Source organism: Vipera berus, assembly GCF_964194415.1.
Source record: "Vipera berus genome assembly, chromosome: 13".
Classification (NCBI taxonomy): Eukaryota; Metazoa; Chordata; class Lepidosauria; order Squamata; family Viperidae; genus Vipera; species Vipera berus.
In genome coordinates, this window is record NC_138216.1 from 6,865,365 (window position 1) to 6,877,729 (window position 12,365).

The 12,365-nt window shown below is 44.4% G+C and overlaps 1 protein-coding gene across 1 annotated transcript in view; it reads left to right on the plus strand.

The window, feature by feature from the left end:
- Positions 1-12,365, plus strand: part of PDXDC1 (pyridoxal dependent decarboxylase domain containing 1) — a 33,954-nt gene that overhangs the window by 7,899 nt on the left and 13,690 nt on the right. The window contains exons 2-9 of the mRNA XM_081338357.1: positions 2,161-2,234; positions 4,264-4,329; positions 5,479-5,562; positions 7,990-8,136; positions 9,108-9,297; positions 10,275-10,343; positions 10,506-10,584; positions 11,666-11,750. Of these exons, the coding sequence (XP_081194483.1) occupies positions 2,161-2,234; positions 4,264-4,329; positions 5,479-5,562; positions 7,990-8,136; positions 9,108-9,297; positions 10,275-10,343; positions 10,506-10,584; positions 11,666-11,750 (794 nt within the window). The remainder of the gene's footprint in view (positions 1-2,160; positions 2,235-4,263; positions 4,330-5,478; positions 5,563-7,989; positions 8,137-9,107; positions 9,298-10,274; positions 10,344-10,505; positions 10,585-11,665; positions 11,751-12,365) is intronic.

Genomic DNA, 12,365 nt, shown 5'->3' on the forward strand with positions numbered 1-12,365 from the left:
AACTCCCAGAATTCCTCAGCCAGGCACACTGGCTGAGGAATTCTGGGAGTTGAAGTCCACAAGTCATAAAAGGGCCAAGTTTGAAGACCCCTGCCCTAGACGCTGAGCTTGTCGATCAGAAGGTTGGCGGGTTGAATCCCGAGTGCCGCGTAGCAGAGCGAGCGCCTGTTACTCATCCCAGCTTCTGCCAACCTAGCAGTTCGAAAGCACGTAAAAATGCAAGTAGAAAAATAGGGACCACTACGGTGGGAAGGTAACAGCGTTCCGTGCGCCTTTGGCGTCTAGTCATGCCGGCCACATGACCACGGAGACGTCCTCGGACAAGCGCCGGCTCTTTGGCTTTGAAACGGAGATGAGCTCCGGCCCCTAGAGTCGGAAACGACTAGCACGCCTGTGCGGGGGAAACTTTACCTTTACCTAGGCTAGGGAGGGAAAAAAGATATAGGGAGGGGCTCAAATAACAGAATAACAGAGTTGGAAGGGACACTTGGAGGTCTTCTAGTCCAACCCCCGGCTCAAGCAGGGGACTTCAATCAAGCGGGAGATAACCGTTTGTTGAAGTCTTATTTCTACTCAACCTCTCAATGTTGAGAGTTGGGGAAAAATATTCAGAGAAGAACAACGAAGATGATCAAAGGCCTGGAGACTAAAACACACGAAGAACGGCTGCGGGACTTGGGTTTGGCTAGTCTAAAGAAAAGAAGAAATATAGGGGAGACAGGATAGCAGTGTTCCAGTATCTGAGAGGCTGCCACAAAGAAGAGGGGGTGGGTGGGTGTCAAACTATTCCAAACCACCAGAAGGCAGGACAAGAAACAATGGTTGGAAACTGATCAAAGAGAGAAGCAACCTGGAATTAAGGAGAAACTTCCTGACGGTGAGGACAAACAACCAGTGGAACAGCTTGCCACCAGAAATTGTGGGTGCTCTTGTCACTGGAGGTTTTTAAGAAGAGGCTAGACAGTCACTTGTCTGAGATGGTATAGTTCTCCTGCTTAAGAGGGGGGCTAGACTAGAAGACCTCCATGGTCCCTTCCAGCTCTATTCTATTCCATTCCCCTGTTGGCTTATCCAAGTTATATTGTGGCTTAGCTTATATTTTTTCTGAAAAGGCTCCAAATATTTTAAAAAACATTTACCACCTAGTCACCTGCAAGGTACATAATTAGGCAGGTGTTTTGTGGCTGTGGATTTATTGACGCTCCTCTGTGATGCTGGGTGCAAACCCACTCACTTTCCAGGATATTGTGTGTGTGTGTGTGTGTGCAAACCCACTCACTTTCCAGGATATTGTGTGTGTGTGCGTGTGTGTGTGTGTGTGCAAACCCACTCACTTTCCAGGATATTGTGTGTGTGTGTGCGTGTGTAAACCCACTCACTTTCCAGGATGTGTGTGTGTGTGTGTCTGTGAGAGAGAGAGAGAGAGAGAGAGAGAGAGAGAGAGAGAGAATGAAATCTTAAAGCATTAACCACTATTTTATTGTCTCTCTTAGTTTACTTTAATCCTTAGGCCAGACAGCAATTATAAATAACATAAGTGCGGCTCTTCATATAACTTAAAGAGCTTATCTTAAGTTCATACATATCCTTTTTAAAAAAAAATAATACATTATTCCGGCGAGCAGATACTTACTCCTTGCAATAAGAAGCCCTTCCTTCCTTCCTTCCTTCCTTCCTTCCTTCCTTCCTTCCTTCCTTCCTTCCTTCCTTCCTTCTTTCTTTCTTTCTTTCTTTCTTTCTTTCTTTCTTTCTTTCTTTCTTTCTTTCTTTCTTTCTTTCTTTCTTTCTTTCTTTCTTTCTTGGCTCAAGGTGGATTCAGCCTTCCATCCTTCTGAGGTCAGTAAAATGAGGACCCAGATCGCTTGGGGGGGGGCGGGCAGCATAGGCTGACACTGTAAACCGCTTAGAGGGGGCTGTAAAGCACTATGAAGCGGTATATAAATCTAAGGGCTATTGCTATAGTTGCTAGCAGTATGCCTACCGTGACTTGGGATATCCAGCCCATGTAGGTAGGACTCCAGAAATGGCTCAAGAGAAGCTATTACATCTTCTTGCTATGGTTTATGAGATTTGGGGACGCGAGAAGATTTAAAACTTTACCACATAATTGACTTATTGTTTCGTTTCGTTTTGTTTTCATCTTTTCCTTCTAAATAACAGATGGTTGACCCTACCTTAGCAGAAATGGGAAGGAATCTCAACGAGGCCATGAAGCTGCTTGAAGATAATCAAAGGTATTTAATCGTCTTGGCTTGGCAGATCTCAAGACAATAGGCTGCTAATAATTGTCCTTGATGATTCTGTTTTGGGGAAATTATATACTTGTCTGACATCTCCCAACCGCTTCCTGTTTTGGATTGTGCAGGACTCACTTAACCAAAGGCTAAAAGCCAAAAGGCCATAATAAACTAGAGTTCGTTATTATTTATTGAGTTTATTGATAATACACTACAGTGCGTTGAGGGTACAGCTGAGCTGTCTCCCTCCACCTCTAAATACCTCTCTCAAGGTGCAGTTAAAGGTGGAGATGGATAGGTAGGAGACATAATTAAAGTTCTGTGGGTTGGTTTGTTTATTTTTTTAATGTGACAGTTGACTAAAAGGAACAGAGGAATCGTGTTGTTCTACTTGTGGAAAGTGATGGTGGTGAAGAAAGGACGGAATTGACTAACTCTCCCTCCTCGTGTAATCAAATGTGGTGATTTGTTGCTGTTAGCTGCGAAGTTGTGTCCGACCCATCGCGACCCCATGGACAACGTTCCTCCCGGCCTTCCTGTCCTCTACCATCTTCTGGAGTCCCTTTAAGCTCACGCCTACTGCTTCAGGGACTCCATCCAGCCACCTCATTCTCTGTCGTCCCCTTCTTCTCTTGCCCTCAACCTTTCCCAGCATTAGGCTCTTCTCCAGTGAGTCCTTCCTTCTCATTAGGTGGACAAATTATCTGAGTTTCAACTTCAGGATTTGGCCTTCTAAAGAGCAGTCAGGGTTGATCTCCTCTAGGACCGACCGGTTTGATCGCCTTGCAGTCCAAGGAACTCGCAGGAGCCTTCTCCAGCACCATAGTTCAAAGGCCTCGATTCTTTGGCGCTCAGCCTTTCTTATGGTCCAACTTTCACTGCCATACATTGCAATGTGGTGATTGGAGCTGGCCAAAATATGAAATTTACACCTGGAGCAGGGAGACGGGACTCAGCTAAAACCTCAGTTGTTCTTATTCTGGGCTGAAGCTAAATATTAAAGAATTGAAGCAATTCTGAGCTGCTAAGGACGTCCCTTTGGTGTTGCACTGAACTCAGCTTTTTTTGAAAAGCAAGCTTTAGCCATGTTCACACAATGCAGTAAACCACCAACCAGCCATCGAATTAGGTTAATGACGTCAGCCTAAGTTACGTCACCACAGCTAAGCAGTCACACTAAAATGAGTTTTAAACAGCATATTTAAACGGCATATTACAGATATTTCCTTACTCATACAAAGATTTTCTTGCCTATCCTATTGTTGGGAGAGAGAGAAAAAAGGATATTTTTGGTTTCACGTGTTCCTGCGAAAATTGTGCAAAGCTGATTTTGTTAAAGAAAAAGAGACAAAAATTGCAGTATTCAGAGGTCAGAATGACCTTTCCCGTTACGAATCATCAACAGGATCTGCTTTTTTTATTTTTTTATTTTTTATTTTATTTTAATCCCATTTATATCCCGCCCTTCTCGGAAGACTCAGGGCGGCTTACAATTTAAGCACAAATCAATGTGCTTAGCAATAGCCTTCATTCTATGTATATGCCTGCTTATTAGGGCTTTTCCCCCCCAAGCGGCATTATTACAAAGTCAGCTTAATTGCCCCCAACAATCTGGGTCCTCATTTTACCTACCTCGGAAGGATGGAAGGCTGAGTCAACCTTGAGCCTGGTGGGACTCGAACCTCCACTAATTGCAGGCAGCTGGTGTTACTTAAGGAGGCATTAGCCCACTGCTCCACCAAGGCTTTGCTTTTGATAAGACAGATGAGTCATCCTTTGATTAAAGGCAGTACACAATGGGATAAATAAATAAATAAGGCTGGCTGACAAACGTCGTTCGGCATGGAGAAATGTTTTAACCTGTCATTTCATTAAAAAGGGATCGGATTCAGCACTCTGGCAGCCATGTCGCTAATCCAGTGTGTGGCTCTTTTGAACAAAATAACACAATCCAGCTGTAGCAAGGAAACATACTGTATATTGCCCAATCTTATCACCAATCCTTGCTGTTTTGTGTTAAAATTAGGAAAGCAGAAGAGGACAATGAAAAGAACTACACAAGGAAGGATATTCCCGGGCCACTTCAAGGCACGTAAGTGATCTTGAATTAGGAGTTTCTCCTCTCTGTTTATATGGGGTGTTTTTTATTTCCTGCTAATAATCTGGCTATTTTGATTGTTGGGAATTGGAGCAGGGGAATGAAAATAATCTGAGTTCATTGGCCAAATTGTGTGATGTTGGTAACTGATAACCACAATAATTGTCCTCAAGGTGATGTGTGACAGTTGCCAACGTTGGGGCAAATGGATCATTGATTTGTGTAAACCTGAAGAGGCCGTTTAAGGCAGCTGACTCCAATTTCATGCTCAATATAAAGGTAAAGGTAAAGGTTCCCCCGCACACGCGTGCTAGTCGTTTCCGACTCTAGGGGCTGGTACTCATCTCCGTTTCAAAGCCGAAGAGCCAGCGCTTGTCCGAGGACGTCTCCGTGGTCATGTGGCCGGCATGACTAGATGCCAAAGGCGCACGGAACGCTGTTACCTTCCCACCATAGCGGTCCCTATTTTTCTACTTGCATTTTTACGTGCTTTCGAACTGCTAGGTTGGCAGAAGCTGGGATGAGTAACAGGCGCTCGCTCTGCTACGCGGCACTTGGGATTCGACCCGCCAAACTGCCGACCTTCTGATCGACAAGCTCAGCTTCCTAACCCCCTGAGCCACCGCTCAATACAACAGTCTAAATCAGTGTTTCTCAGTCTTTTTAAATTTCATTTTGTTTCTATAGCAAACTTCTTAGCCGCCCCCCCTCATCTCCCTCGTAAAAGGGTTCTGAGCAACTATAAGATGGGTGGCCTTCAACTTGCGGTCGTTAATCAAATCGCTGTGGTTGTTAAGTGAATCACGGGGCCTATTAAGCAAAAAAAACGAAACAACACCCCCCCCCCCCAGTTCTCTCTGTGGACTTTGCTTATCAAAATAGCGATCCTGTGACTTTGGAGATGCTGCAACCATGCTGGTTGCCAAGTGTTTGAATTTTCATCATGGGACCACAGGGACGCAAGAGTTGTAAGCGGGAGGACTGGTTGTAAGTCCCTTTTTTCCCGAGCCATCGCAGCAACTTTTGGTGGCTGCTAAACAAATGATTGCAAATCGAGGACTACCTGCATTCAGTGGGTCTACTTTCAAGTCATCTCATGCCTCCTGACCAAGATGGATTTGTGTTTTGTCTCCCTTCCCCCAGCGGACAGGACATGGTGAGCATACTCCAGTTAGTTCAGACTCTAATGCACGGGGATGAAGAAGAAGAATCGCTACAGTCTTATCGGTAACTCTTTGTTAAATAGAGACGTTTTCAAGATTGTGGATAAGGGCTGAAGAGGTCAGGCAGAGAGAATCGGGACCAGAGGCTAAGTTCTGCTTAAGATGCGTTGCTCAATCTGTACCCAAGAATCTAGTCAATTAAGGGCCAGCACTAAATTGGTGCTAGATAAAGAGTCAACAGAATTCAAGAGGGGTTGGGCTTACAGCATTTGTGGACACGTAATGATTCTAGGCAGAGCACTCTCTTGACTCTGCCACCCTGACAGGAGACTCTTCTCTGACAGGAGAAGGACTGCTTTTGCTCATGTTTTCTGGAGATCCAAAGTCATTACCTTTGAAGATTACCTTTTAATACATCCAAGGGTTTCCTTGGATTTTGCTTTAAGCATGCTTTTTGAAAGGAATATTTTTTTTAAAAAAAAAGCATACTTAAAGCAAAATCCAAGGATATCAGGTTTTGCAAAGGTTCTTAGGCCTTGGGTGGGTGGACTCCAGCATCTTTGAGAAGATGAAAGTTGACGGTGTTTTCCGATCTACAGGTTTGATTTCTTGCTCCTCATGAAAAATAGACAGATTAGTGTTAGGTGGCATTGATTACCTGTAAAATATTAAAAAAATAGTAATAGTGTGAAGGAAGATGGAAAAAGTATCTGGCAAAACTTCTTAATTTTTTTTTAAAAAAAATCTTGAAAAGTTTCAGGGGGCAGAGGGACTGAAGTCTACACCACATGTTCTCTTGAAAAGAAAAGCTTTTTAGAAGCCTTTAGAAGAGAGAAGTAAGCAGTGGAGAAGCACAAGGTTCCGTTTTAGGCCCAGCGCTCTTCAATATCTTCATAAATGACTTAGACGAGGGAATTGAAGGGGGAAACTCATCAAATTTGCAGGCGACACCAAATTGACAGGAGTAGCCAACACCCCAGAAGACAAACTCAGGATCCAAAAAGATCTTTTTTTTTATTAAAGAGTTTTACAAAAAAAGATTTTCCCCAAAACCCACCCACCCCAAACCACCCCCCTTCCCCCCCCCACTTCCCAGAGCTAAATACAGGGTTATAGTTATAATAATCATATTCTAACTAAAAATTATCCATAATATAAAATTAACCAAATTCATAATGTGCTTTAACTCCCCTTTAACATAGATACATACAAAGTACTAACACTAAAATTAATAACAATATCCCTCTAAAATCTAAAGGTAAAGGTAAAGGTTCCCCCGCACATGCATGCTAGTCGTTTCCAACTCTAGGGGCCGGTGCTCATCTCCGTTTCAAAGCCGAAGAGCCAGCGCTTGTCCGAAGACGTCTCCGTGGTCATGTGGCCGGCATGACTAGACGCCAAAGGCGCACGGAACGCTGTTACCTTCCCACCGTAGTGGTCCCTATTTTTCTACTTGCATTTTTACGTGCTTTCGAACTGCTAGGTTGGCAGAAGCTGGGACGAGTAACAGGCGCTCACTCTGTTACGCGGCACTCGGGATTCGACCCGCCAAACTGCCGACCTTCCGATCGACAAGCTCAGCGTCCTAACCCACTGAGCCACCGCGTCCCTTTGTAAAATCTACTCTAAAATCTACTCATAAGCTAAATGGAACTTTTTAGTCCCATATTTATTCTGAATATAATCTATCCATCTCCTCCAAACTGTAATATATCTTTCTTGTGAATGATCCTTCAAATAAGCAGAAATCTTAGACATTTCTGCAACATTCGATACTTTAAACACCCATTCTTCTATAGTAGGCAAACTATCCTTCTTCCAGTATTGTCCCACCAGTAACCGTGCTGCTGTTATCAAATTCAACATCAAATTGGTTTCTTTAACATCACAATTTACAACAATGCCCAATAAAAACAATTGCGGAGAGAACTTTATCTTTCTCTTAAAAATCTTTTGAATGTTCCACCAAATTTTAACCCAAAAAGCTTTTATATTTCTGCAAGTCCACCACATATGCAAGATCCAAAAAGATCTTGACCAACTTGGAGCAATGGGTCCTAGCCAACAAAACGAGTTTCAGTCTGGAGAGAAGCAAAGTCTTACACTTAGGCAGGAAAAACCAAAGGCACAGACTGGGCGAGACCTGGCTTAAAACCAGTAACTGTGAGAGGGACCTTGGAGTCCTAGTGGACGATCCCTTGACCGTGAACCTTCAGAGGAAAGAAACCCATCAGGCCAATGATGGCTTAAAAGCAAGTTAAAATCCAATCTACAAACAGAACAGTGGATTGGATTTTAACTTGGTCTTAAGCCATCGCCAGCTTGTCTAACCACTCTTTTAGACAGAGAACGAATACCGCTTAATTACAATAACATTCAATAAAATGCCCACTGAACATTTTTCTGTATATTAGGAAAGGCTGTTTTCCCCCCAGCTACAAATAAAGGTGTGATTTGTGTTGTATTCTCCCTTTTTTTTCCTGGTTTGCAGGCTTCAAAATGTGGGGGAACGGGGACATATGGCTCTCTTAGGACACAGCTTGGCGGCTTATATTTCCATCCTGGACAGAGACAGGCTGAGGAAACTTACTACCAAAATCCTTTCTGATACAACTTTGTGGCTTTGCAGGCTCTTCAGGTAACCTTTGTGTGACTTAACACTTTTTGAGTCTGCCCTTTTCTCAGAAGAACGCAGGAAAGAAAGTCGCATTTAATCTCAATCTCCGGAAACTAATGAGGAAAGCAACAGGCTGCTTTTATTGTCAGTATTGTTATTGTCATTAGCCTATATACCATAGCCAGGAGATCACAAGTGCTATTGCAGAGTAGCATGCGTGTGCGCTTCCCAAGATGCACCACAGCAGGTTGAGCTGGCTTCACTCCAGAGAGAAAGATGAGTGGCACCCAAGGCCCCATCCCTTCCCGGAGCTGCCTCAAAAACGGGCGCCGCAACCAGGAAGGTTCAGAGCTGGCAGGAATCCGACTGCCTACACAGAGCACCAGCTCGCCTCCCCACCAAAGTGGTAGCTATCTATCTATCTATCTATCTATCTATCTATCTATCTATCTATCTATCTATCTATCTATCTATCTATCTATCTATCTATCTACTTGCCTAGAACAGGCTTTCAAACTGTTAGGTCGGGGTCTTCAAAATTGGCCCTTTGATGACTCGTGGACTTCAAATCCCAGAATTCCTCAGCCAGAGCACGCTGGCTGAGGAATTCTGGGAGCTGAAGTCCACGAGTCATCAAAGGGCCAAGTTTGAAGTCCCCTGTGTTAGGTGGACAGAAGCTGAGGCAAGTGACGGGAGCTCACCCTGCCACACAGCGTTGGGACTCGCACCGCCGGAGCTGAGGCCACCTCCAGTGTGGATCCGAGCCGCTGCACCTCTTGTTGTCGGTTAATAAACAGTGCGTTCCGTGGGAGATCAACTCGGGTTGCCTCTCATGCTGCACTTTCCTAAGACCCCTTTTCTGTGTCTTTCAGCTACGGAAATTACAAACTTAACAGAACGCTGTGAAGAATTGCTTAACTTTTTATGTGAAGCAAGTGAGCCGGCCCCCTTTTCCAGGATGCTCGTGTTTAATTCATAATTGCTCTTCACAGGTTTGAAAATGGGTCAGCCTATTACCATGAAGACGATCGTGAAGGACTTTTAAAAGTTTGCAAGCTGGTGATTCACTCCCGCTATGACGATTATGCCACCGAAGGTTTTAATGCCTTATATAACAAGCAGCCAGTGGTGTACATCAGTGCTGCAGCAAGAACTGGCTTGGGCCAGTTCCTCTGTAGTCAGGTAAGTTGAAATGGGTGCAAACGTTTTGGCATACAAGTCATTGTTACCTCCTCCTTTGACCCCCCATCGTATTGTTCAGTAAACCCTCTGTTAATTTGATTGATTGGTTGATATCCCATCATTATGATCTAATACTCCTCCTTCCTCTTATTTTCCCCCACAACAACAACAACAACCCTGTGAGGTGAGTTGGGCTGAGAGAGAATGACTGGTCCAAGGCCACCGAGCTGCTTTCATGCCTGAAGTGGAACTAGAACTCACAGTCTCCTAGTGATTGGTTGAAAGCTGCCCAGTTGGCTTTCACGGCGAAGACAGGACTAGAATTCACAGCCCCTGGCGATTGGCCCAAAGTCACCCAGCTGGCTTTCATGGCTAAGGCAGGACTAGGACTCCCAGTTTCTTGGTGATTGTCCCAAAGTCACCCAGTTGGTTTTCACGGCTAAGGCGGGACTAGAACTCACAGTCTCCTGGCGATTGGCCCAAAGTCACCCAGTTGGCTTTCATGGCTAAGGCAGGACTAGAACTCACAGTCTCCTGGTGATTGGCCCAAAGTCACCCAGTTGGCTTTCATGGCTAAGGCAGGACTAGAACTCACAGTCTTTCTAGCTTGGTGCCTTAGCCACTAGAGCAGACTAACTCTCTTAACCATTTGTACTGGCAACGCTCTTATGAGTGAAGTGTTTTAGTTTAAAATCACGGCAGGCCACAACCGTAGAGTTGGAAATGGTCGGTGCACTTGATGATATGGAGACAGTTGCAGAAAGTTTAAACTAATCTACTTTGCAATAGTCCGAACATCTGGAATACAGCTGCCAGAGATCCCCGAAAACGGTTTCTAAGTCATAATTTTTTTACTGTGGCCCAAAGGAAAACCATTATGTAGTCAATATTTCGGGTGGGGCCCGTAGTAACTTTGAATGGTCACTAAATGGCCGTAAAACAAGGACTTAACTGGATTTTTGTATCTCTTTCCGCAGCTCGGCTTACCTCTTTCTTGCATGTGTCGAGTGCCGTGTAACACGATGTTTGGCTCCCAGCATCAAATGGTGAGGTTTGTTTTATAAAACACTCCCCCCCAAAAAAACAGTTACACTGGTGTTGCCTATTTGGATGCTTTCTTCATGTTGTTGTTATCATCATCATCATCATCATCATTATTATTATTATTATTATTATTATTATTATTATTTCATTTTGCTTGGTGGTAGGATGTTGCTCTGTTGGACAGACTGATCAAGGAGGACCTCGAATCTGGGAAGCTGCCAATCTTACTGGTGGCCAATGCCGGTGGGTGATTTTAGCAAACATAAACAAGCTCTTTTTTGGCGGTGCCTGGTTGTTTGTTGTTGTTGTTGCTGTTTGTCCCGTAACAAATGTCAGTGGCTTAATAGGCAGGAGAAGAAAATAAGAAAGGAGCCACCGCAGTGGTGGGATTCAGCCGGTTCGCACCACTTCGGCAGGACTGGTAGCTAATTTTTTTGTTGCCCCAGGTCCAGAATGGACTTCCAGAAGCAGCATCCATGCAGAGAACCAGTGGTTCACGTATTTGAATCCCACCACTCTGTCTGTCTGTCTGTCTGTCTGTCTGTCTGTCTGTCTGTCTGTCTGTCTGTCTATCTATCTATCTATCTATCTATCTATCTATCTATCTATCTAATCTCTATCTTCTCTCTTTCATCTATCCTCTCATCTATCTTTCTGTCTATTCATTTCTCTCATATCTATATCTGTATCATCATATCTATCCATCTATCTATCTATCTATCTTCTATCTGTATCCATCGTCTGTCTGTCTATCTATCTTCTATCTGTCTATATCCATCATGTCTGTCTGTCTGTCTGGCTATCTATCTATCTATCTTCTATCTGTCTATATCCATCATCTCTGTCTGTCTGTCTGTCTGTCTCTTATCTATCTTCTATCTGTCTATATCCATCATCTCTGTCTGTCTGTCTATATCTATCTATCTATCTATCTATCTATCTATCTATCTATCTATCTATCTATCTATCTATCTATCTATCTATCTATCTATCTATCTATCTATCTATCTATCTATCTGTCTATATCCATCATCTGTCTGTCTGTCTGTCTATCTATCTGTCTGTCTATCTATCCATCTACCTAATTTATCTATCTTTATCTTTATCTCTCCTATTGTTTATCATCTACCATCTACTATATCTGTCTATCCAGTGATGGGATCCAGCCGGGAGTTTACAACTCCGCTGGGGAAGGGAGGGAGTGATGGGGCCTGTGATCCACAACATTTGCAGAGCCCCTGTTTGCTCAGCTCTACCTCAATGGCGCTGTCATCCTTGCGAGCCTGTCTTCTTAGCCTCCCTTTGCCGTCTCCTTTCCATACAGGCACCCCAGGGGCAGGGCACACCGACAAACTCGGGCGGCTCCGGGAACTCTGCCAGCAACACGGCATGTGGCTCCACGTTGAAGGGTACGGCGTCATTCTTAGAACCGTTTTATATGAAATGTTCAGTCAACTCCAGGCGAGAGGCACGCCCAGTAGACAGACCAGCGCTGGTTCATGCAGACTGAGGAGGTTATCGCTGCAGCTGTCAGAATAATACACAGTGCTGGACAGAAAAGGGCATGGAGAAAGGCTCTCCTGATGGGAGCAATTTATAATAGGGACAGATTGCAGCCAGCTGGATCCTTCTTCTACTTCAGATGCTGAACAGAGATATAGTTTAAAACGGCCTACTTAGAATGCCGAGTTCTGGAGAGAGACCTCAACACTAAACCTCTCTTCGCCCATGGGGCTACCCAGCTGGCTTTCATCCTGCCAAAGGCGGGACTAGAATTCTCAATCACCTGGGGATTGGCCCAAAGTCACCCATCTGGCTTTCATGCCAAAGGCAGGACTAGAACTCTCAGTCACCTGGTGATTGGTCCATAGTCACCCAGCTGGCTTTCATGCCAAAGGCGGGACTAGAATTCTCAGTCACCTGGTGATTGGTCCATAGTCACCCAGCTGGCTTTCATGCCAAAGGCGGGACTAGAATTCTCAGTCACCTGGTGATTGGTCTATAGTCACCCAGCTGGCTTTCAT